A 26,846-nucleotide genomic window follows, 5' to 3' on the forward strand; every position below is an offset into this window, starting at 1 on the left:
GCTCTGTTCGGACGTTCAGGACTTGTTGCGGAGCTCTGTTCGGTCGTTCAGGACTTGTTGCGGAGCTCTGTTCGGTCGTTCAGGACTTGTTGCGGAGCTCTGTTCGGACGTTCAGGACTTGTTGCGGAGCTCTGTTCGGTCGTTCAGGACTTGTTGCGGAGCTCTGTTCGGTCGTTCAGGACTTGTTGCGGAGCTCTGTTCGGTCGTTCAGGACTTGTTGCGGAGCTCTGTTCGGTCGTTCAGGACTTGTTGCGGAGCTCTGTTCGGTCGTTCAGGACTTGTTGCGGAGCTCTGTTCGGTCGTTCAGGACTTGTTGCGGAGCTCTGTTCGGTCGTTCAGGACTTGTTGCGGAGCTCTGTTCGGTCGTTCAGGACTTGTTGCGGAGCTCTGTTCGGACGTTCAGGACTTGTTGCGGAGCTCTGTTCGGACGTTCAGGACTTGTTGCGGAGCTCTGTTCGGACGTTCAGGACTTGTTGCGGAGCTCTGTTCGGTCGTTCAGGACTTGTTGCGGAGCTCTGTTCGGACGTTCAGGACTTGTTGCAGAGCTCTGTTCGGTCGTTCAGGACTTGTTGCGGAGCTCTGTTCGGTCGTTCAGGACTTGTTGCGGAGCTCTGTTCGGTCGTTCAGGGCTTGTTGCGGACACAGTCACAGTCTGAACATTGCCAGTTTGGCTATAGTGTAAATTCTTCCACAATCGACAAACAACATACATGACGTATTAGCTCTGGCCCCCCAACCTTTATGTACAGTGGTGTTCCATAATCATCCTTGCAGATCCCATTCCGAGCAGTGTTTTAATGTTCATGTAAATTTTCAAAAAATCTAATTTTTCACAATTTATATTCTAAACGATAGTTAAATAAAACCCGTAAATTGAATCCAAACCCATTCAGTTTGTATACAAGCAACAATTTTGAAAGGGCGTACACGGAGTGCCGCATTCTCCAGCTGAAACTGTATTTTCCGAAGGAATAGCGAATCAGAATTTTCGAAGCTTAAAGGGACATGAAAATGTTCAAATTCTATTTTTACATTTTTGATGTTTACAATGTTTATCTAGGACAGATCTAATGGTCAACAAAATTTTAATGTCAGTTGTTGGGTTAAAAGAGAGAATTGTTTGTTATGTAAACAAGGCTCGTGTCATGTTTTTGTTTAAATAGGTTGTATAATAAGTTTCATTTAAAGCAGATTTTTCAATTCACAAGTTAACCCTGAACACAACGAAACAATTTTTAGTCTATGTCACATTTAATTTTGTTTTAAACATGATATTTTCGTAATCTATATGTAAACAAAATCATATGGCTCGAGCCTTGTTATTATTGATCTCTGTATCTCTCTTAAACTGTAACTCAACATTTGACATTCAAATTTTGCTGACCATTAGAAACACCTTCGTTATAAACATTGTAAACCTTAAAAATGTGGAAAATAAAATTTGGAAAAAAAATTCAGTTCAAATCGTGTCCGAGGCCCTTTAATACACAGTTTGTGCAGCAGACTTTGTCAATGGCCAATTTTATTTTTTTGTACGTACCACAATTCCACTTTTAAATATCTATATACGATGTATGAGAATGGAACATTTTACACTTTATCATCGCAAAATGTCCTTCTTGAAGGTACAGTACCTGGCCATAAGTGAGTCATCATTTCATTTTTTCACTATATACATGTATTTTCGTTGAAAAATGCCCTTTAAAAAACAACAACTTACAATTGCAAAAAAAAAAAAAAAAAAAAAAAAACCCAAAAAACCTTACAATTGCAGCATTACTTGTAGATAATTTTTATGGATGTGATATAAAGAGTTCTTCACATGATTTTTGAAATGGTTTTATCTGTATGTGTTGCGGTGTTCCTATGTCCTATGCAAAATTTTACGGCACAAAATTGTGAAGAAATATTACATAGTATTTTGAGGTTGAAAATTTGCCTTGATGATTTCATAATCTGTTCTCAATGATCATATATATCTTTGAATAATTTTGCAAAATAAGTGAAAAAATTATGAAAATTGGGACTAGATTGACCTTAATTACAATAAATGTATATATATATATATTTTTCAATGAAATATGTATAGTGAATCTAAATGAAATGATGACTCATTTATGGCCAGGTACTATATACCTGTTCGAGTGTCAATGTTAATTCTATTGATCTGCTCTCTTTCATACCTATTTATAATGTCAGAACAAGGAACATATTAAAGTACCACAGAGAGCAATATTAACAAAAATAAAATAAAAAGAAAGAAAGAAAAGATCGAGCTCTTTCGAGACCTTTAGGAGCAAATCTGTCAAGAATGCTATAGGCCTATTATATTCAGGATAGTTTTATTAATTATATACATTATTGAAATGCATGTTTAACCTTTGATTTAATATTCGGCAATCAGTTTGCACAAGAATTGTTCTGTCAACACATTAGCACAGATTTAAAATCTTGCAGAAAGAACATCAGTGAAGTCATTATTGATTTTGTATTAACTCCCGCACTCTGCAGATTTAAAAATAAATCTCGGTTTCTTTGGACTACCGCACTGAGCTGAAATGGTCATGTATAAACAATTGTGTTCGTATACAGTGTTTCTGAACCTCTCGTAATGTACAGGGAATATACAATTAGACTGAGCAATGCTAAAGTGGGGAAAGACACGCCCCCTTTCCGGTTGAATGAACAGCACGGATCACTTCCTGTTCTCGGGAAAGAAACAAGAATGGCAGCACGAGAGAAGCTGGACGCTCTGTCGTTGTTGAGGGAGGGTCTGCAGTTTGAGGGGACGGGGGCGTCGCACGTGTTCGTGATATTGGGAGCCTCGGTAAGTACGCGTCTCGGAATGTGTGCACTGACATGCACGTGCATCGCTAAGTGAACTTGTCTTGCTGCGCGAGTTGTGCAGTATTTAACCCAAGTCAGCAGCAAGTACAAGGCCTAAGTCATTTATTGGTGACAACTGACTGTCAAATCCAAAGCATATTGCATTTCAAGAAATTTCATGAAATTGCAAATGACCCATGCTTTCTTTTAAAACAATGTTCTAATTTTTCACCAAGTTCATTGGATAGAGCGATTGTTTACATAGAGATCATTATTTGTAAATTTACCAGTTGTGTATTGCTGGGAGATAGAAGGAAGTCTTGAATGACCCATGCATTAAGTAGTTTATAGTAGTATATAGTAGTTTACAGGCCCTGACAGGTAGTGTATAATTTAACTATATGTACATAATGCAATAGAAAAAATGTACCTCCCCTCTTTCAACCCCCTTCAATTTCTTATCCTCAAAATGTCAATTTAAATCAGGAAGTTTGGGCAAAGATTTTTAAAAGGCCTAGTCATTGCTGTGTGTCAATATACCTGTGCAGTTTAATATTGAGACCCTTGCAGCCTTAAATTAAATGTCAACAATATAATTTATTTTGATGTAATGTAGGAACATAAAATTAACCTTTGCCATGAGGTGTTTATGTCAGTGGACATTAGTTCAATGTTTATTGTGTATTTGTTTATTTGATTGTTTGATTAATTACGATCAGTCATAACAAGTAATACCAGTCTGTACCTTGACAGGGAGAGATTTTTTTTAAACACAAGACTTTATTCTTTATGTGATTTAGTCATGCATGATATGACAACTTTTTCTTGACACTGGTATTGGCTGTTTTGCCTTGTAACAGGCTGCACCATTTTTTTTTTTGGGAGGGGGGGGGGGGTGGGGCGCTAAGAATGGTGCTGTAAATTGTAATAGTTACCTCCCTTGATTTGTACAGGTATTTAATCAACCCAGTATCTAAATTCTTCTTTCTGTTCCGTTATTTTCTTACATCTGTAGAGGTCAGATGGGATCAATTGCTAGAGGCTGGATGGCTCGGTTGCTGTAAGAGCACCTGACCAGTGGTTCAGGGGGATCGGGTTTGAAGCCCGGTCTAGTCTGTTGTATTTTACTCCCTTCCATTTACACAACATTATGAACTTGTGTTATGGAAACAGTTATTAAAACACCTTTGTGTGCTCAAAAATATAAGGTGGCCCATTGGCAGCTTAGCCAGCCTGACATTTATCGATGAACCCGATACACACACATCTAAATAGAGCATTCTATTAGTCTCTTCCTACTCCTTATCCCCTCATCTGTACCCCCTCCCTGACCCCTTATCTCACCCCCCCTCACCTGTATCCTCTCTGACCCCCTCATCTGTACCTTCTCTGACCCCCTCATCTGTACCCTTCTCTGACCCCCTCATCTGTACCCTTCTCTGACCCCCTCATCTGTACCCTTCTCTGACCCCTCATCTGTACCTTCTCTGACCCCCTCATCTGTACCCTTCTCTGACCCCTCATCTGTACCCCTCTCTGACCCCCTCATCTGTACCCTTCTCTGACCCCTCATCTGTACCCTCTCTGACCCCCTCATCTGTACCCTTCTCTGACCCCTCATCTGTACCCTCTCTGACCCCCTCATCTGTACCTTCTCTGACCCCCTCATCTGTACCCTTCTCTGACCCCTCATCTGTACCCCTCTCTGACCCCCTCATCTGTACCCTCTCTCTGATCCCCTTCCACCACCATGACCACCCAGACACTGTACAATCCATAGAATATTAGAACCTTACATTGTTTGCTAGCTTGTAACGTTTCCCTCATTTTACAATTTTGACCTGTTTGGGCCTCCGTGGCCGAGTGGTTAGAGCATCGCGCTCAAAATCACACGGTCTCTCACCTCTGTTGGCGCGGGTTCGAATCCCGCTCGCGCCGGCAAGTGGGAAAGTTTCCTAGTTTACTTTCGGAAGGTCGGTGGTCTCTTCCCAGGTACAATTGTGTCTGGGTTCTCTCTTCCACCAAGAAAAACTGGGCGCCACCATATAACTAAAAATTGTTGAGTGTGGCGGAAAACATCAATCAATCAATCCATGTCACCCTGCCCCCAACAGCATTTAATTTTTTTCCCAATTCAATTTAATTTAATGACACTTGCTATTAAAATGATGAAAATAGAAACCAAGTTTATGTATGTATAAGTAAAATGAATATTATCTACATTATCTACAATATAAAATGTGATTCATTCCCATGATTTCTCAATTCCAAAACTGGGAAGGAGGATTGTATAGAGTTAATATAGGGAGGGGTAATGTATTTCAACTTTTGAATATTGAAAAATTTACAATTCACTTTGTCTTAAATAGAAATTGTATATTTGTACTTATTACACCCAAACTAAGCTATAAAAAAATAGATCACCCTACGCTTTGTATGTTAGTGTGTGTAGTAGAACAATGTACACACACACATATAATTAGCTTTTGTCACACACGCTGCACAAAATTTGATATCCAGCCTTTTGAATTAAAAGTCATACATAGAGGTTGATTTCATCTGAAGTTCTATAAACACTCCTGTAACTTTCACCTATCGGGGTCACTTTGAATCACGGCATCTACAGTATCTGGCCATAAGTGAGTCATCATTTCATTTTTTCACTATATTTCATTGAAAAGTACTTTTTTGAACAAAATTATTTCAGTGTTCATTCTAGCTCATTTTATGGATATAATAACAAAACAAAAAAAATACAGAACTGTTTGTAGTTTTTTCACATACATGTTGCAAAATAATTTTATCTGTAGGACGTGTTGCAGTGAAATCGCACGCCAAATGCAAAATTGAAATTTTACGGCACAAATTTGTTAAGAAATTATTGTATTTTGAGGTTAAACATTTTGCCTTGATGATTTCATAAACTATTCTCAATGATCAAGGTATCACAATTTGCTTAACATCATAGGAAAAGAGAATTTGAACAATTTTGCATGATAAGTGGGAAAAATATAATGAAAATGGTACTAAATTCACCTCGCAGTAAGTTTTTATAAAAATCGCTTTTTAATGGAAGATATAGTGAAAATATTAAAAATGATGACTCTCTTATGGCCATGCAGGCACTGTATGTAACCAAGGTACATGTAGATAAAGATTTTAGATTTCAGTATTAAATTTTACAATACATGTATTATTTTATATACCTATGGACTCCCAACATTTTTACCTGCTGATGGCATTTAACCATGCACAAAAGAGGGCAGTGTTCTACTATAATTTTAATGTTTTACTATTTTTGTTTGGAGAGCTTTCATTTTTTACGTTTGACAGAAATTGTGTATGTGACATAGGTTGCTATGGAGACTACTGAATGTCGCTTGTGATATTAATTCACTGTTGTATAGATTGTTAGATTAAATCAACATTGGACATTTGATTGGATAACTTTGGTGTAAATGTGCAGTTGTAAAGTTAGTGGTACAAATTTTGATGTAGATGATACAGAAATAAACTTTTGAACTCGCAGGGATCAATAATATTATCTTAAACCACTTGTAAAACCACCACTTGTCCACTGGGCAAGTGGACTCTGAATTTTAAAAGGACACAGATTTTATTCAGAAGTTCAGGCCTATGTACTCTATCTCATTTTAAGTCCGACCATGGCGTAAATCACTGGTGCCAGAAGATTGAGGTGGTAGAGCACCTCACTAGAATTTAAGGGGACCAGGATTCGAGTCCTGACCTGGTATATATAATCTTTTTCTGCTTTACTCTGGTACCTGAATTATTTATTCTGTCACTTCAGTTCTTTCTTGTTTTTTTCCCTGTAGGAGCAAGATCGAAAGTTCAGTGTTTGACAAAAAACTCATCAAGCCCCCCACCCCCACCCCCCACCCCTTAAAATGAAGTATGATGAATGTTGGTTCAAATTGATCATCAGGCACAAGTACTAATAACACTCAGTACTTTTTCTACTGTTTCACCAAAAGAAGCGCCCCATATATTCTTTAATAAAATGTATACATTGTATAGTTAATTCATTTAAAAAAATTGTATAACCTATGTCGGACGACAGAAATTTATGGGTGTTTTTACCCCCACCCCTCGCTCAAGAACTTGAATTTAGATTTTTATCTGATCTTGTCCCTTATACATGTACTGTTTATCAATGTTTTGTTGTTATCTTAGTGTTAACATCGTTGTGATGCAGACATATACAAATAAACACTAATTTAGCTTTGTAGTTTTGCATTTAATTGATGAGTGATAATTAGTATTAATGTTTTTTTTTTTTTTAAAATAAAAGATACATGTACATGTATGTGAAGAAATTATCGAAATGTTGAACTTAGTTACTGACTTAAGCCCATGTGGACATTTTCACTTTTCCTGGTTTAAATTATTTACTTATACATATGTCCCAAGCAAATATCAAATCTGTAAAACAATCAGATGAAAATGACATAATTCTGTTGGTGTAACTTGAGTGTGGTGTAAATGAAGGGTGGATTGTTGTATTGTGTTTAGTGAGAAACTGATTAAATTTGACTCACGAGGAAGAAAGAGGAAGCGGTTAGTCAAGAGTACTCCATGTGCATCATGCACTAACAAAACAATTAACATGACGTGAGATTTGTAGAGTTGCTATGAAAACTAAATATTTAAGGCAGCTGTCTTTACAAATCTAACAACTGTTTTAGTCCAGACATGAATGTTATTTTTTGCGACTGTACAGTGTCATGATTTTGAACAGTTGAACTAACACTTTAAACCTGTTTCACAGTCAGCTTACAAAAATCCCAAGCATATATTAAATCTTTACATTGTCATGTTTTTATGTGCGGCATAGATAAACCTTTTAGGAAGTATAATACAATACGAAAACACATGAAGTTACATAAACATACTCAGTCTGGTAATAAAGAGCCATAGAGTGCGTGATAAAGATCAGAAACTGTTCACTGAATTTACGCTAAATATTAAGTCAAATATTATACGAGCTTGGTCATAAATTTGCTGTTTAGTTTATAAACTTCTGTCATTTCATAGTGGTGGTGTTTTTTTATGTGCTTGCATGTATATACCATTTCCTTGGCTATTTATTGAGAAGTTTATTCATTCTGTAGATTTTTGATAAATATAGGATAAAAATTTCCCACTATTTTCATGTACGAAATTCCTGTCACGTAAAGAATTAAGAGAAACTAATAAAGAAAGTTTTCCCATGTAAAATCATTTCTTACTACTACCATGGCTTCTGTGTATTTATACTGGATTTTGTGTTTGAAATGAGCATGATGTGTAGTTCTACCACGGTTATTGCAAAGATCAAAGGATCGAATGCCGCGGTTGTTATTCTACGATATACCTTCATACATATTTTAAACTGATTATGAGAAAATGGATACACATTTCGCTTGCACTTTATGTTTTGCTAATACGACAACACAGTCGATGATAAAAAAAGAAATTTATGAATGACTGAAGAACGTTTGTTATTCAATATAAATCAATCGTTTGCATTCCAAGATCGATACAACTGTAAACATGTAAATGCACAGACAAGTTCATTAACCCTATTCCACGTATATGGTGAGTTTTCTTGGACTGTGTATTCAAAGCCTTCAACATTAAACTAAAATAAACATATTTTTCAATATAGATCTGGTATACCTTACCACCTCTCCATTTTTTTTCCAGCAAAATCATGTAGGCCTTAGTCCATTTCAGAAACTGCCATGACGTCATGGTGACCTAATTGATAGCTGTATAGGTAAATGATTGGCTGTATATTTTTGAGCTGTAGTAGTAGAATAGAAATAGAGTTCTTGTTTTCGTGGATGATGCAGGATAACCTCCTCAGTCTCAAATGTTGTGTGAAATGTAAAAGCATTGTTTTAATACAAATTTTTGTTCTTTAACAAATCTTAGTTGTATTGTATATGATTTTTGATTTGAACTTTTATTCTTCCACAGGGAGACTTGGCAAAGAAGAAAATCTACCCAACACTATGGTAAGAAAAGAAAACTTTAACTCATGTACAAGAAGAAAAGAATATCTCACTTTGGTATAAGAAGTGGGAAGAGGGGGGGGGGGAGTCTTCTGGTGGTTTCTTTGTTGAATGAATCCATGTATAATGAGTTTAAATCCTGCTGGGGCTGTGGGATTTATTGACAATAAAACTAGTCAGTTTGTATGGTGCTAGGAGTCCTTTACGACTTTCTTCGTATAAGACACAGCTTATTCAGTCTTATTGTAAATGACACCAGCTGGTACCCATGTAAAACTGAAGGAAACGAGACATCGCAAATAAATTATTTTTTCTAGAGACACAATGTAGAACAGCAAATGTCCACACTGGGATTTGAACCAGTGACTAACCAGTTACAGGCCAAGTGTGTGTTACCACTAAGCCAGGCTCGTTGTGTTGTGATTTGTGTATGAGAAACATATCAATGACCAACAATGCTCTAAATTTAACCGTTTCATGTATTGTATTTGTTTTAATATTATAAAGTACAGATAGCTGGTTCTCAGCTCTTTGATATATAGCTTGTCTTTCCTCACACAGGTGGTTGTTCCGAGATGGACTGGTTCCCCCAAAGACATATTTCATTGGTTATGCTCGCAGCAAGATATCCATGGATGACATTCGACAGAAGGCCCTGCCCTTTATGAAGGTCAGCACCAGAGTGGTGTTTTATTCTACTGCTAACACCACATGTATTGGTGCTTTATTAGGGTCCTGTCAATGCTGAAAAACCGTATTATGTTAACTTTTTTCATCTGTCCGTCTCTCTGTCCACGATTTTTGTAAACCTGATTTCTCCTACAGTATTCATGATACTGTAATGAACTGCCACAAATTTAGACCTATGCATGGTTCTCAGGGCCGTAGCAGAGAGAGTTCATTATTGTACTAAAGCTTGCGATGACATGACCTTTTCATAAGGTCATATCAGGAAGATCTGTGATTCTCACTTCTAATGCCGGGTGCTTGATGGAGAGTGTGATTTATCACTCTGTGTGTAAATGAATAGAGGCCTGCAATAAGCAGGTGCCCTATATTGATCAACCTGTGTGTGTGTGTGTGTGCATCCATGCAAATGCTTCTCCTGTATTTATTTTTAGCTATCTCTGCAGCTGTTGATTTTCATTTATGCCTGATGGATTTCAGATATTTTGATTGACAAATTCATAGCAAAGTTTTTGAAAGCCATTTCTCATGCAGTATGCCTGATATTGCACAAGGAATTTTACACAAGTTCATTATGCCATCATAACATAGTGACGATTATTCACTTAGTCCATGCTTTACCTTTATTGACCTCCTAGACTATTCCAACAGCTCGTTAATGATCTCTAATTACCTTCTAGTCCTCGTCCTTGCTAAAATTTGTAATTTTCTGTAATACAGAGTCGCTGGTCGACATCTCCCTTTCTATTGATTTGATGAACAAGCATTGAACATTTATTAACAGTCACCATTAGACTACACAGTCTTTGTTATGACTATTCTTAAAAACTTAATTGATGAAGTTAATGATCAATAGATTCAAAATCATAGATGACAACTTGATACAGTCAAACCTCATTATCATTGTTGAACTTAATGGGGTTTAGAAAAACTTCAAGATTTCCAAGAGTTCGATATATTGAGGTTTTAATACATATTGAAAATGTAGCTAAGACTTCCAGCTCACTTCGACATATTCATGGTATTCGAGATATCATTGTTTGAGATAATGAAGTTCAATTGTATATCAAAAGACTAAGGTAAATGCAGAAAAATAAGGTTGATAGCTGCTTTGAATTTTTTTTTTTACAATTATTGGATTGTATTGTAGGTTAAAGATGATGAAAAACAGAAACTGGAGGAATTTTTTAAAGTCAATGAGTACGTTGCTGGGAGTTATGACAAACCAGATGGATTCTCGCGTCTGAACAAAGCTATCGAGGAGAAAGGCAGCTGTAACCGAATATTCTACCTCGCTTTACCACCGTCTGTCTACGAATCGGTGACACTGAATCTCAAAGCTGTCTGTATGTCTAAAGGGTGAGCCTTTATGTAACATAATACCCATCTGTCTTTATTCTTTGGTAACAAACAAAAGTCCTTGGTCCGTATGTAATGGTCAGCCGGGTTAGATTGCTGGTGGCCAGATAGCTCAGTTGGTAGAGCATCTGACTATAGCGATTCAGGGGGCCTGAGCTTGAATCCCAGTCTGGTCCATTGCATTTTCTCCCTTCCTGCTACATATACACTTTATTTGATTTCAGACAGAAGTAATTTCTTCATATTTCCATTGTTTTTTCCATTGATATTATTACAATCATAATGTTAGTCATTCCTCATGAATGTGCTGCTGTTGAGAGCAATGCCTGTATGAATTTTGATAAATATAATATGTCTGTTATAACAGCTGAAAATTCAGACAGAAATGAAAGTAGAATGTAAACATTAAATAAATTTCAGTTTTGAAAGGTATGATCTTCAACTCTTCACTCCGACATACTCTTCATGAAGTGCGTTATGCAGGCTGGTGTGAAACACCGCAGTTCATACCCTCGTGTATTTTTTAAAAGGAAATCTATTTCATTAATATGCTTTGTTTGCCTACAGATAAAAGCCACTTCTCCTCATGAATTGTTGTTTTATACAGAGATAAGTGGACTCGTATTGTGGTGGAAAAGCCGTTCGGGAAAGACCTGGAAAGTTCTAACCAGCTGTCCAATCACCTCGGGGCTCTGTTTAAAGAGGAGGAAATTTACAGGATAGACCACTATCTCGGGAAGGAAATGGTCCAAAATCTCATGGTGCTCAGGTGAGATTGTCAGTTAGCAAAATAATGGTTCAAAAGCTCATGGTGCTCAGGTGAGATTGTAAGGATGTTGGCAAAGAAATGGTTCAAAATCTCATAGTTTTTAGGAGAGATTGTCAGTTAGCAAAATAATGGTTCAAAATATCATGATATTCAGGTGAGGTTGTTATTAGGATCTTAGCAATGGATCGGTACAAAATCTCATGGTGCTGAGGTGAAATTGTTAATATCTCTGTAAGTACAGATGATATAATTCTATATTGCCCCATTTGAGATCATCCCCATCTCGACTGTTATGTAGTTGAAACTATTTTAGTAAGAATGTAGCCCAAATTTTTGTTTATTCGTATGAAAGGTTTGTAGGTTTGCCAACAAGATATTCAGTCACGTCTCTATAAATTATTTTGGTAAGAATGTAGCTCAGATTTTCGTTAATTCTAAATTGGAATGTTTGTAGGTTTGCTAACAAGATATTCAGTCACATGTTTTTATGTATTTCAGTAGGAATGTAGCCCAGATTTTCGTTTATTTCTATGAAATGTTTGTAGGTTTGCCAACAAGATATTCAGTCCCGTCTTTAACAGAGATGGAATTGCATCTGTTGTCATCAGCTTCAAAGAACCGTTTGGAACACAGGGGAGGGGAGGCTACTTTGATGAATTTGGAATCATAAGGTATTGTAACTGATCAACTGCTGATAGGGGATAAAATATAGAAATATTGTGATTATTATATTATGACTGTATGGGATTTTTTGCCCCCCCCCCCCCCCTTTCTGTAATTGGAGATTCGGGGGCATATAGTTTTTGGTCTGTCTATCAGCAAAAACTTTAACCTTTGGTCTGTCTGTCAGCAAAAACCTTAACCTTGGCTATAACGTTTGAATGGATGGTGATACGGTTTTCATACTCGACATGTGTATTGTAAAATTGGCTGTATTTCTGGATTTAGACACTGTGAGGCAGTATCACTGTTATACTCACGAAAAACAAGTTCTACAGATGTAAGGAAGAAAGATCTTAAATGGAAGCATGGCGTGATCTGTGATTAATGGGTTTTGCCAATTATGCAAATTATCTTATAATTCCATTGTTTTTATAACTCCATTAAACAGACAAACTAGATGTTTATTTAGAATTATACTAATCTTTGAATAATTCTATTTTCATCATTACAGAGATGTTATGCAGAACCATCTGCTGCAGATCTTGACCTTGGTTGCCATGGAGAAGCCACCGTCTACTGCTGCAGAGGATATCAGGAATGAAAAGGTCAGGGGTCCGATAACAAAAAGGTCAGATAACACAAAAAATCAGAGGTCAGATAATGCCAAGACCAAGTGATACTGAAAGTTCAGGGGTGAAATAGAGAAAAATAAGAGATCAGACTGATAGAAAAAAATACCAGAGGTCAGATTATGAAAAGGACAGATAATAAAAAGGATGGGGAGCAGATGATGGTATATTCACCTTAAACTTTATTAGCCTTGTCCAGCTGCTAGTAATGAGTACAGAACATCTGTATGCAGTAAAACATGATACGACAAACATGATTGTAACAAAGTCACGCTTATTGCGAAGAGAGATTTATTCCCCTATGTTAGGAAAATAACAAAAAATGTGTTGTCTACAAAGTTTGAACTGCTTTTTGCTGGCCCTGGAGGTTCGCTGTGTATTTTACTGGACAACAAAGTTTGGTTATAACACTGTTTTTTGCTGGCCCTGGAGGTTCGCTATAAGTGTATTTTACTGGACAACAAAGTTTGGTTATAACACTGTTTTTCGCTGGCCTTTAGGTTTACTGTAAGTGTATTTTACTGGACAACAAAGTTTGCCACTTAACATTGAAGTTACTGGATGTGTGTCAAAGAAATTACTGGACGTGTGTCTTGCTTAAGACCCGAGGATGTGTTTTGAACTTGATCTTAGGTCATTTAGTTAGGTCAAGGTCACTGGTCAATACTAGAAATGTTTGACACTGACTTCATAATAAAAAGACAATGGAAACTTAAACTTGGCACAAAGGATTCTTATGAGAACTCGATGTGTCATGTCATTGGTCCAAGGTCATTGGAGAAGGTTAAGGTTACTTAAAATATACCCTAGTACTATCAAGTCAGCTTGCCTAACAATCATGTTAACAAGGCAGTCCTTTCCCAATAACGAGGCATTCCTTCCTTATCAACAAGGTGGTTCTTTCTTAATAACAAGGTGATTCATTCTTATCCTTTTTCAATAACAAGGTGTCCCTTTCTCAATAACAAGCTGGCTCATTCTTATCAACAAGCTTGCTCATTCTTATCAACAAGCTTGCTCATTCTTATCAACAAGCTGGCTCATTCTTATTAACTACATGTAGGTAGTCCTTTCTCAACAACAAGGTGGTCCTCTCTAAATAACAAGTCAATATTTGACAACATGTTTGACCTTGAATTGTAGGTGAAGGTCCTTAAGAGTATATCACCCGTGGAGCTGGATAATGTGGTCCTTGGACAGTATATTGGAGATCCAGCGGGAGAGGGAGACCAGAAGATCGGTTACCTTGACGACCCCACTGTACCAAAAGGTGATTGTCTCTAGATAGATTGAAAATTTAGATTGTGTTTAAATTTTGATTGTGTTACAGCAATACTAGCTGTCATTTAAGTGGTGGAAATTTCTGTTGTACAATTCTGATGTACTATTCATAGTGCTGTGCGATATTACCGGTAACCAGTGAATCCCGACCGTTGTTGATAATATATATCATGATATTTTTTGTAATACCAGTTCTGGTTTGATATTGTGTGAATTCTTTATAAAAGTTACCTTCCCCTGATTTAAAGTTTAAGAAGTATGGAATCACTTCAAACTAAAGAAGGAAAACGAAATTGTTGTAACGAATATCACTGTATGTGATCAGTTCAAGCCAAAATGAATAGAATACGGGGTCGTGTTGGTTATATTGACTTCTACTGCCCCACGAAGCCGAGTTACACTTTTTACAATGATGATTGACAATAACTGAACAAATATTTGAAGAAATCTATTCATTTGAGCCATGTGTATTTCTTGTGGCAAGACCTTTCCATTGGTACCAAAATCTATGGCCTTTTGACCTTAACATTAACCTTTGACCTGGTTCCACTTTGTTGTAATCTGAGGGCATCAGTGTTTCACAAACACATCTTTGCTTATACCAAATTAAACATGATAATTAAATACTACAGTGCTTGGCATCAATCTCTTTTTCATGCACATTATGTGATAGGTTCAGCAGCTTGTGGTGCTCCAGGGCAATACAATCAATAACATTTTGTACAATTGACTTTTACGTTAAACGTTACCGATCTATTCTCATTCTTTGACTTAATATGTAACATGACCTTTAACCTCCAGGTTCCACGACCCCCACATTTGTGACGGCAGTTTTGAAGGTGATGAATGAGCGATGGGACGGAGTACCATTCATCCTCAGGTGTGGGAAAGGTAGGAAAACTGTGAATGTATTGAGACATTTCTTGTATATCATGCAAATTTGGAAGAGTAGGGAGAATATGATTGCAGGAAGTAAGTTTTGTGTATACCCTGTAGATGTGAGAGGGGTAAGGAAAACTTGAAGATAAAAAAGCGTATTTAGTCTACATAGAAATTGAATATGGAATACACAAGAGATGAAGAATACACAAAGAGATGTGTACTCACAAAATAGAGATGATGAGTAAATGCAAAAGAAATGATAAATACACACAAAGTGATGATGTATACCCTCAAAGTGATGATAAAGACACAAAGTGATGATGTACACTCCAAATAGATGATATGAAGACTATATAAGCAATAAAATCGAAAAATAAAATTATAATTTTCAAATATGATATAAAAACAAATTTCAGTAATAATTTTCCATAAGCAACTTAGAATAGAAAGTATTTTAAAGTAATATGCCATTAGAATTTATTATCTACAATTATCTACAATAATGTTTATGACAATTTATAACAGCTCTTAATGAGAGGAAGGCTGAGGTCAGGATACAGTTCAAGGACGTCCCTGGGGATATCTTCCCATCAGGTGAAGTGAAGCGGAACGAGTTGGTGATCCGTGTCCAGCCTGACGAGGCTGTTTACCTGAAGATGATGACTAAGTCACCTGGCATGACGTTCGGCTGTGAAGAGACGGAGCTGGATTTGTCTTATAATAACAGATACAAGGTAATATTACAGTACGTACAGGTAAATAGAAAGTGTATAATTACAGAAGACGCAGGTAAATGCTTACAGGTAGTGTACAGTCGATACAGGTAAAAAGGAAGTGTCTTATTTGATAGATACAAGATAAACAGGAAGTGGTGTACTTCTGTAGAAACTACGTAAACAGGAGGTGTTGTTCCGCCGTAAAATGACTGAAATATTGCCAAAACGGCATAAAACCTCAATCAATCAATCAATATACAGTAGAGACTAGGTAATTGATATTTATCTCATACGTGTGGTGTATATTGAGAGTGAGATAAAGCATTAGCTTTATCACACGCCCGTTTGATAAAGCACTTCCGGTCCGAACTACTTTTGACACTGTCCCCGCTTGGATGACATATTTTCTGTGTTTATGCATATCCATGCAAGAAATAAAGCGTAAAACGTATTATTCTGTATTTATTTAGAATTTCTTTTACAGCAAAATTAAAATGATGTTGCCCCCACTGACATACATAGGGCCTAATGCAAGTTACCGGCCACAAAAATGCCAACTCGGTCTGTAACTACTCAAAAAATTACGATCAGAAAACAAAAGTATGTGCACATTATTATCATCGACAAGGAATCGACGGCCTACTGGACAAGCCAAATCGAAAGTACCTTGATATGCTGCGGTACCAAGTATTCACAAGCACAGTCTCTTTTTTCTGGAGCATATTAAATGTAACAGATCTCAACAGCTTTACTTACTAGACTAGGCCTATTTAAAGTGCCTCGGGATTTCCTCTCGCCCTTAAATCCAAAGAAACTACGTAAATAAAATCCAAATGCACAAACACTTCTACTTTTCATTGTAAACTGTTGAACATTCTAATAATGCTGCATTAAAATATTACTTTCATTGATCGTTATTACACATGTTTATTTCAAAACGACAACGACATCAAACTTTTATCAGAAGGTCAGGCCTACGTAAAAAATTAAATACTCGGTCAATAGTTATTACTTTGTTGGAATGGCAAAACCATTATTAATTTTATACTATAATCCCTTCTAAAACAATTTTCTTTCATGGATTCTTTTATAAAAATGACCTTTTGTACTGTATATTAATGGTTTATAAGCGCACTATTTTTTCCCGTGTAAGGTAGACAGATTAAGCACGACGTCTGAGCCACGGATTCAAAACAAATTAAATCAGCTGTTTCTACCATACTGGGGATCATCTCAAAATTAAGTGAAAAGAAGACGTATGAGATAAATAGAACATCTATAGTTGCGTATTTTGATATGTGGTTTATCCAACTCATTGATATGGTGTATTTATTCGCTCGGCAAGCCTCGTGAATGAATACACGATATCAACTCGTTGGATAAACCAAATATCAAAACACGCAATATAAATATCCTCTATTTATTTAAAAAAATTATCTAAGAAATTAGAACACGTACCTGTGTATTCTTGCCTCGTACTATTAGATATTTATGTCATGCATCAAATCACAGCGAAATTGGACTTTAAAATCTCTTTGCAAATGAAACATCTTAATGTTTTATTATTACGGAAAAAATGCAAAATAATTTACATGAAATCATTAAGAGTTTGTATCAATCTTTTGATTGTAAAATCTTACTTTATATGAGTTGCTTTAATGAGCCATTTAATAGAATTATGGTGTAGAAATTCACCTTAAGTTGCCAGTAGTTTGCACATGATGTCATTCTGTATCAATTGAGATCTGAAACAAATTGTTCTGAACACTTATAGTTTGTAAGAGAGTATAACCTTGAGCCATTCTCCCGAAGTTTTCTGTCATAACACCCTTTATGGAGAGGTGACAACACGAAAAAACCAGTTGATTACCTCGCAGGTTGTCTAAATAGAGCAAGATTTCATGCATTTTCAGATATTGTGACTGCTTGGGAAGCCTCTTTTGAGAAATATTTTCATGAGATTGAATGTATAGAGCAGTAAGTGTAAATCAAGCCTTCAAAATTGGGAGTATCTACTCAAAACCCTGAGAGATACATGTATGTTCATCACGAACCAATGAAAGGGAATAAACTATTGATGAACATCAATCAACCAATAAATTTACTTGTTGCAACCGATCATGAAATTTTAAAACTTTTATCACTTTTTACTGTTCAAAATTCACAGGACATGAAGCTCCCCGACGCCTACGAGCGACTTATCCTGGACGTCTTTACTGGTTCCCAGATCCACTTTGTCCGCTCAGATGAGTTGTATGAGGCATGGAGAATATTTACACCACTTCTTCATCGCATTGAAAAAGAGAAACCCAAACCCATTTACTACAAATATGGCAGGTACGAGACGAGTCTGTGTGAAGTGTGCAGTTCATGTTGTATTGGTTGTGTGTGGTTTTAAAACCATAATAATTTCCTAGCTTACATCATTTGATTGACCTATATATCATGGAATTGACCTCATTTGCATCATGTGATTGACTATTATGTAATTGACCTATTTATCATGTGGTTGACCTATATATCATGTGATTGACCTATATATTGTGATTAAGCAACATATCATCATTGACCTATATATCATGTGATTGACCTCATTTCCATCATGTGATTGACCATTATATAATTGACCTATTTATCATGTGATTGACATATATATCATGTGATTGACCTATATATTGTGATTGACCAACATATCATGATTGACCTATATATCATGTGATTGACCTACATATCATGTGACTGGGTACTTGGTTTGTCTACTTTTGTTAGTGGAAAGTCCAAGCACATATCAAGAAGTCAACACAATACATTAACGTTAATGTTAATTGAATTCCAAATTAAAATATCATGACTTGGATTTCTATAGAATGCTATAAATTTATTACATATAATTACACTGACATTAATTACTTATGTAGATAGATTCATCAGTGCATGAAATTGTAACATGATACTTATATTTTTGAATATTTTTAGTTTTTTTATTATTATTTACAACCAGGTTAATTTGATTTTCAATATACATGTATATATTAGAGTTTATGCTTTGATTTTAAGTATCTAATAAAATGTTTGTTTTTTATCCACTAAAATTTTCAATTCTATTAAAACCAGGAAAATTATCAAGTACTTTTAATTAATCAACATATAGGAATATAATAACATTTGAATGAACAAAGCCCTAAGAATTTTTAACGCAATACTCCATGGATAAAAGTGTAAGATATTGATTAGCTCATTTAGATGTCGTGAGTGTAAGATATTGATTAGCTCATTTAGATGTCGTGAGTGTAAGATATTGATTAGCTCATTTAGATGTCGTGGAGCAATCTCTAGCTCTGTAAACAGCTATAGAAATGAGGAATTTCTTAGATCAAAAGATAATCAGAACAGATTTATAATCTTAGAAATAGGGACTGTGTACAGTGACATTATGAACATTGCTTCAGTTAAAAAACAATGGAGACTGTGTACAGTGACATTATGAACATTGCTTTAGTTAAAAAACAATGGAGACTGTGTACAGTGACATTATGAACATTGCTTTAGTTAAAAAACAATGGAGACTGTGTACAGTGACATTATGAACATTGCTTTAGTTAAAAAACAATGGAGACTGTGTACAGTGACATTATGAACATTGCTTTAGTTAAAAAACAATGGAGACTGTGTACAGTGACATTATGAACATTGCTTTAGTTAAAAAACAATGGAGACTGTGTACAGTGACATTATGAACATTGCTTTAGTTAAAAAACAATGGGGACTGTGTACAGTGACATTATGAACATTGCTTTAGTTAAAAAACAATGGAGACTGTGTATAGTGACATTATGAACATTGCTTTAGTTAAAAAACAATGAGGACTGTGTACAGTGACATTATGAACATTGCTTTAGTTAAAAAACAATGGAGACTGTGTATAGTGACATTATGAACATTGCTTTAGTTAAAAAACAATGAGGACTGTGTACAGTGACATTATGAACATTGCTTTAGTTAAAAAACAATGGAGACTGTGTACAGTGACATTATGAACATTGCTTTAGTTAAAAAACAATGGAGACTGTGTATAGTGACATTATGAACATTGCTTCAGTTAAAAAACAATGGGGACTGTGTACAGAGATATCATGCAATATAAACCAATCGTTTTATTTGGACAAACATTCCATCCTATGTACTCTGTGTAGTGGTGGAATGTTTATCCATTGTTACCATGGCCACAAAAACCTTGTAATATGTATGGGTGAGATTCTGCAATCTATTCCACCTTCAAAGTGGGCAAAATCATGGTAATTCTTCGAAAATCAAAATCATGGTATTTCTTAGAAAATCATGATCATGGTATTTTTTAGAAAATCAGAATTATGATATTTCTTAGAAAATCAGAATTATGGTATTTCTTACAAAATCATAATCATATAAATTCTTAGAAAATCATAATCATGTAAATTCTTAGAAAATCAGAATCATGGTAATTCTTAAAAGATCTGAATCATGGTAATTCTTAGAAAATCATTTATATGGAACTGGTGCAATGTCATTATACTGAATATTGTACAAAATGGTATCTTTTGTTTGAATTGATATATTTTTTAAAAAACCAGTTTATTTGGATAAATATCAGCGGAATTAATGCAGTCTAAATATTAGAAAACGCCCCTAACAGGGATTCCAGCATGCTATTTGAATCCCCTATTCCTGTTTTCAGCCGAGGACCTAAAGAATCAGATGAACTGTGTGATAAATTCGATTTCAAATACTACGGAACGTACAAGTGGACTGATAAGAAGGCCGCTCTATAAACATTTCTGTGATTAAGACTGGCCCATTTCTCTAGACTAGTAGATGATGTAGCTGTTCACTTTCACCCCCACTGCTGACTGATGTAGTTTGCTGTTCTAATTACCTTCACCACTCCGGGATTTTGTTAACAATCTTTTCTTACTAACCCAGGAAGGTGTTTATATGAATGATATGGGTTTTTGGTTTACTAGAAAATATCTAAATCTCTATAGAATGTGTTCTATTGCAGTTTTTTGAGTTTTAACATTGGCTGTTGAACAGTTAATGTTTCAAGTTTTGATTCTGTTATTTATTGGATAATTTTTGTAAAAGCTTAGTTTTCTAGACGTGTTGCTTTTAATTTAATTTCATTTATCATTTGATTTAATATCAGAACATGCAGCAAAGTATAATTTAATTTCTACAAAATTCATATGACTATCTATCACAGGTTAAACTAAACAATCAACCTTCATTGTGTTTTGCCATATCTTGCATATTGATTTCTTAGATGGATATTTTACAACATTTTTATGTGATATAGATATTTCTATGCTTTATTTCGCTAACATTTCTATTATTTACCAGAAATAAAATATTTATCTTAATTTTGCATCTGTTTTTTTTCATTGAATAACAACATGGTATGAAGTAAATCCCAGAATTTTGTTTGAAAATTGCATTATTTCATTAAGAAATCAGGTGATGACAGTTGTAATTACCCGTCAGAGGAATACTACAGTGTATTCATAACCATCAAGTCTCTCTCCTGATTACGGTAAATCAAGGCTTCAGTGTATGCAAGGCTTCGGTGTACACAAAGGTTCAATATTGCAGGACCCTGCTGCTTTAGGAAAAATATGAGTCTTCTCAATCTGTTGTCGTCTTTATAGGAGTTACATAATCTTATAGAGACATAGAGCAACACACAGAACAATGTTTTCTGTAACATTCATGTATACTTACAATAGGTTTACATCAAAATGTTTTGTAATAATCTGTGTGTGTTATTTTCATCTGGAAAAGCTTTACTTCTGTGTGCTAATTTCATGTAGAATATTAAATACATGACGTTTGTGTGCTATTTTCATGTAGAACGGCTTTAGAAATATAGAATAGGTGAACATAAACTTTGTGTGTTATATGACTAGTAGAATTTTCAGATTGTTATATGACTAGTAGAATTTTCGGATTTAGTAATAACTATTCCTTAGACAGTAGAGAAGTTTTGGATTTAGTAATAACTATTCCTTAGACAGTAGAGAAGTTTCAGATTTAGTAATAACTATGCCTTAGACAGTAGAGAAGTTTCGGATGTGACCCTGAATCTGAATGTAGATTTTGACACAATGAAAACCCTTTCTAACCTTTCATTGATTTATAGCACAAGTCTAATGAACCATGGCCTTTTTTAATGAATAAAATGGTGGTGTTAGTTTATAGTTCAAACAAATGCCAACTTTTGCCTTGTGTGCATGGAGGAGCAATGACATGCAAAGGTGCAAAGTTCATTTCCTCTTCTCACTCGTTGAGTCGACATGGGTATATGATGATGATGAGGATAATTGATATTTATTGCTCATTAAGTGTAAATGTATGCTTTGAAAATCTTTTTCATCCCTGAATAATTGGGGGAAAAAAATACATGTATGCTTATGGGGAGCATGGATCACCTACCAAAATTCTGAAATTGATGACCCTAAGTCAGAGGTCACACATCATTTAATCCTTGAAAAATGTTTTTTTTATTTTTTTATTTTTTGTTGTTGTACATTTCTTCATCGTGAAGAAATAGTGTTTGGATGGCTATAGAAATGTGTAGCAGTTTACCAAAATTGTCATATTCCCTACCCCTACGCCCTAGGGTCAGACCCAAATTGGTATATAGTGAATATATATATGCACTTAATTTTTAAGAAAACTGTTTGTGAATTGATAATTAATGCATCATTACAAAGAGTGTGCTGCCTTTACCCACATTATGACATTCCCTATCTCTGCGTCGGGAATTTAGTAAAAGTGTGATGATGCTATATAATAAATGAAATAACCCCCCTTCTTTCAGTGCATTGTGACTAATACATACATACATAAATCTCAATATTTTTTGGTTGATGAATTTACGTGTAGTCATACCCAATGGTATTGTTTTTCAATGGTATTGTTTTACAGAATATTATCCGATTTTCCGAATCTGAAATTGTTGATGTTACAATACTGTGCTTGTTTTGTGAAAATTGATCTCAAACTAAGACTGTGTATAAAATTATTGCCAGTCACTTGTATTTGAGATGTACATGTAGTTATGAAATATGTAATTAATTTGTATGTAAACTTGTATTTGAAATATGAATGGTGTGTTTGATTATTTTATGATGTAAACTTGTTATAATTGAAATTTCACTCTGGGTTTGTACTTAATTTACAATTTATCAACAGTTTGATTTGATGAGTAAATTTGGATCACATGTTGTAGACACGTACGGATCAGTAGCTCAAAGTCGATACTTCGACATTCTCTGGCCTCTGTGTAGATTTTTGTGAGTTTTTAGATAAATCAGTATTAAGTAATTATACATCTGGTGCATCAAAATTGGTACAGTATGAGTTTTACATTATGACCCCTGGGTCGAGGCCTCTGCTGGTGGACTGTTAGTCCCTGAGGGTCTCTACAGCCCAGTAGCTAAGTACTTTGTTACTAGCTTGAAAATACGGATGTTTATTTAATTACTGGGATAAGATTTAGAAATTCATTTCAAAATTAAGGATTATCTCCCCCATGCATAGCTCTTATCCTTGGACGAATTTGGCTCCAGTTTTTGGCACCCTAGTTTTCCTTTTAGCTCTTGCAAGTTTATTGTGATTTCGAATTACCAAAATTTCGGCTTGAGCATCACTGAAGAGACATTATTTGTCGAAATGCGCATCTGGTGCATCAAAATTGGTATCGTATAAGTTTTACATTCAATACATTGTACTAATCCCTATTATCTGTGTGTATATATATATATATATATATATATATATATATATATATATATATACACACACTCTTTGATTGTCATCAGCTTCCTTCTTGAGCTATTTCCAAAAATTGTGGTCTTATATACATATTATGACTCAGTTTGAAACATATAACATATTATCATTGTTATAGAGATTCTAATTCGATTGACATTGACTATATTGTCTTTTTCTTGGATGTTATGTTATTTAATCCTAAATACAACTGTAAATTCACAGTTATTCCCCTTTGTATAATTCACTCTACCCTGCTGTAACACCAGTTGCTCAGACAATACTAACAACAAAATCTCAAAGGTTTTTGTTTAGAATTTTAAATGGGGGCTATGTAGAACTCGGAGTGATAACACAAAGGAAGGGGCAGTAACTCGCAAATATCCAGTCTTCTTTTCACTGTTCATTCAAATAATTTTATTTTACCAGTATTTCGTCAGTACCATAATCAGCCTTTTCTTTTCATTTGTATTATATTTCTCAGTTTAAGCACTGTGAAGCCCTGAAAGCTATCTTTCAACTGTACAATTTATGAAAAAACTTCTGTTAGAAATACATGTATAGATATTAGGAATATATGTTTTAGTTGTTTGTATTATGGCAGGGGATGCACAAACCAGTAAAGCATGACGTAACTACTGCATGATCGACTTCGCGGATTATACAAATTGTTCCTTGATTTTTAAGCTCCTATTATATAAGCAACCTAATATTAAGTATATAATATGAATGATGTAAAAGATGTACTGTAGATTTGTTATTTTTCGCGAGCACTTAAATTTCACGAAATGACGCGTAGACATGAGGTAGCGAGGAAAGGAATTCGCGAATGGACTGTTCATGTAGTTCAGCAATGTGAAATTAAAAGTAATTTTATTTCGCAAATGAAATTCGCTGAATTGCTCGATTATAAATTCCTCGTGAATATTTAGGAATCTACAGTATATCTGAAACTCTTATGCTTAAATGATGATATATGAAAACTTGACGTTCTGAAGAATCTTAAACGGCTAACCTACAATGGCACAGTCACTTTATCACGATAGCTGAAAACAACAGTGTTTGATAGCATAAATAATGAATTATTTAAAATTGTTACTTTTGCATATGCTAAAAATCGTTGAATTGAATTCATTTTTGTTGATTTCAGTCGCGGTCCCCCGGAAAGCGATGAATTATGTGCACGTTTCAACTTTATCTACACTGGAACTTACAAATGGGAGAAACCAGTGCACAGAATGTGACGTCAGACTGATGAGAAACAAGTTCACAGGAAGTGACGTCAGACGGATATTAAACATGTAGTAGATGTATATGACAAAACATATGAGAAAATTAGATACATTATTGCGTGTATCTTTCTGAGATGAAGTGAATTTCTTTTCATATTCACAATGAAATCGGGCAGCTGCAAAAATTCCTTTATCAAAATGACGTGGGTTTGGTCTACAAGTATATACACAGTCAACTCAAAAATGAAGTGGTAGAAAATTAATTTACAAGTGATTTATCAAAATGTAATTTTTACATAAAATTTTGTTTAGAGGAGAATGATAATTTGTCAGTGGGATCATTTAGATGAATTCCATGTTTTGTCGGCTTTGAAATGAAATTGGGTTAAAATTTAACAATTTATTAGACTGCCGTGGTGATGAAGAATTCATATGGCAGAGAAATAACTTTTCCTCGTATCTACAATTTCTTAATTGTTTGCTTATTTTTAACAATGAAACAAAGCACATGTAATGCGTATTTATTTTCTTGAAATTGATACCAGCTATTATATAATACATAGTTGGGAGATTTCCGATAGCAAAACGAGTGTTGAATATGGTCATCAAGTGTATACAATTCATTATATATATATATAAATAGTGGACGTTTCTTTCCACTTTAATTTTACTCTATATATCCTAACATTTTTATTATGACTATTATTCTTGTAAATTATTGTCATATTTCCTATTTTTGACGGCTTTCCTCTGTGATACCGGTTCCTGGGTGACATAGTCTACGATAAAAGGGTACTTGCCTTGTGACAGTTACACCTTCTGATTGTAAGACACAGCATCACTGCAGCTTGTGTTATATTATTTACTGCGATTAACTATCAACAAGCCTACAAAATCTTGTGCAAATGAAATTTAATATACAACATCCGAAGTAACCTGTTTTTATGTAATGTTTTTGGGAACGTTCCTTAATTAGTTGCTTTCAGTAAAGTTAATCGTAATTATAGTATCGAAATTCACGGAATTTCAATATTAACAAACTTATCCTTTTTATGGAATAAAAAGTGGCAAAATCTTAAATTTTCTAAAAGAAAACATTTTATTTGTATTAATTCAATTGTCAGCATTCATTTGAAGACAAATTAGAACATTATTTGACTCTACGCTGATGCATGCATTTCGATCACTATAGCAATCGCCATAGATATTCACTGTCTGTTTTAATGTTGGGCGCTTTTATAATGTTCTTAGCAACTGAGAAATCTCAAGATAATTGTTTTCACTTGTATATCTAACGCAGAGATCGAAAACCATGATTCAATATAGCTGATGACAAACCAGAACATGTAATGAATGTATAACCATATTTTGAGTATGAAACTGTGTCAGTCGGGCATTTTCAGTGACTAATTTGAATATTCAAAACCATTAAGAATTTTTAGTTTTTACTCATCAATAAACCACTTACCTAAAGGCAGGCTTTACTTTAGTCCGTTACAATGTCGTATGTGAATAATTTATCATATGTAGATCATGTTTTCACGAATACATTTTGTATATGAATCTACACCTGGTGGTAGGTTACATACCAGTTTTTGTAAAACGTGTGTGTAGTCGTTATTATTGATCAAACTTTTACATATTTTTAGTCTGTAAATTAATGCTCAGTACTTTTTAGATCTTTCATCATCTGCTGTGTTTTTTGTATACTTTTAAACTTTTGAAGAATGACCACATTTATTCCATCCCAACCTCTCCACTCTATTTTATTAACCGCTGTTTATTCAGCATTTATTTTATGAAGATGTTATGATGAAATAGATGTATAAATCAAATCGTTTCCCTTCTTTATCCATTACATGTTGACAGGGATTGGACTTGAATTGTGTAAAGAAAACTCAACGATTGGCACTTTTCATAATAAGAGGTTACTGTGTTCTTAAAGCGATAGATTGCTTCTTAAGCAAAACCGCACTTAA

General features: G+C 34.9%; 1 protein-coding gene across 2 annotated transcripts; it reads left to right on the forward strand.

Moving 5' to 3' along the window:
• Positions 1-2,545: 2,545 nt before the first annotated feature.
• Positions 2,546-26,702, forward strand: LOC125654628 (glucose-6-phosphate 1-dehydrogenase-like). Of its 2 annotated transcripts, none has more exons than XM_056143964.1 (12): positions 2,546-2,827; positions 8,809-8,846; positions 9,405-9,513; positions 10,681-10,889; positions 11,497-11,658; positions 12,204-12,329; positions 12,833-12,926; positions 14,094-14,220; positions 15,033-15,122; positions 15,639-15,847; positions 17,997-18,166; positions 20,544-21,225. In XM_056143964.1, exons 1-12 carry the CDS (start codon positions 2,612-2,614, stop codon positions 20,635-20,637), a joined length of 1,644 nt encoding a protein of 547 aa, XP_055999939.1. In that variant the 5' UTR covers positions 2,546-2,611; the 3' UTR covers positions 20,638-21,225. The 2 variants fall into 2 exon arrangements, with proteins under 2 accessions (XP_055999939.1, XP_048740576.2); XM_048884619.2 differs by lacking the exon at positions 20,544-21,225 and adding an exon at positions 24,786-26,702 and having other exon boundaries at positions 2,597-2,827.
• Positions 26,703-26,846: the final 144 nt, after the last annotated feature.

The sequence above is a fragment of the Ostrea edulis genome, chromosome 7 (genome assembly GCF_947568905.1).
Source record: "Ostrea edulis chromosome 7, xbOstEdul1.1, whole genome shotgun sequence".
Taxonomy (NCBI): domain Eukaryota; kingdom Metazoa; phylum Mollusca; class Bivalvia; order Ostreida; family Ostreidae; genus Ostrea; species Ostrea edulis.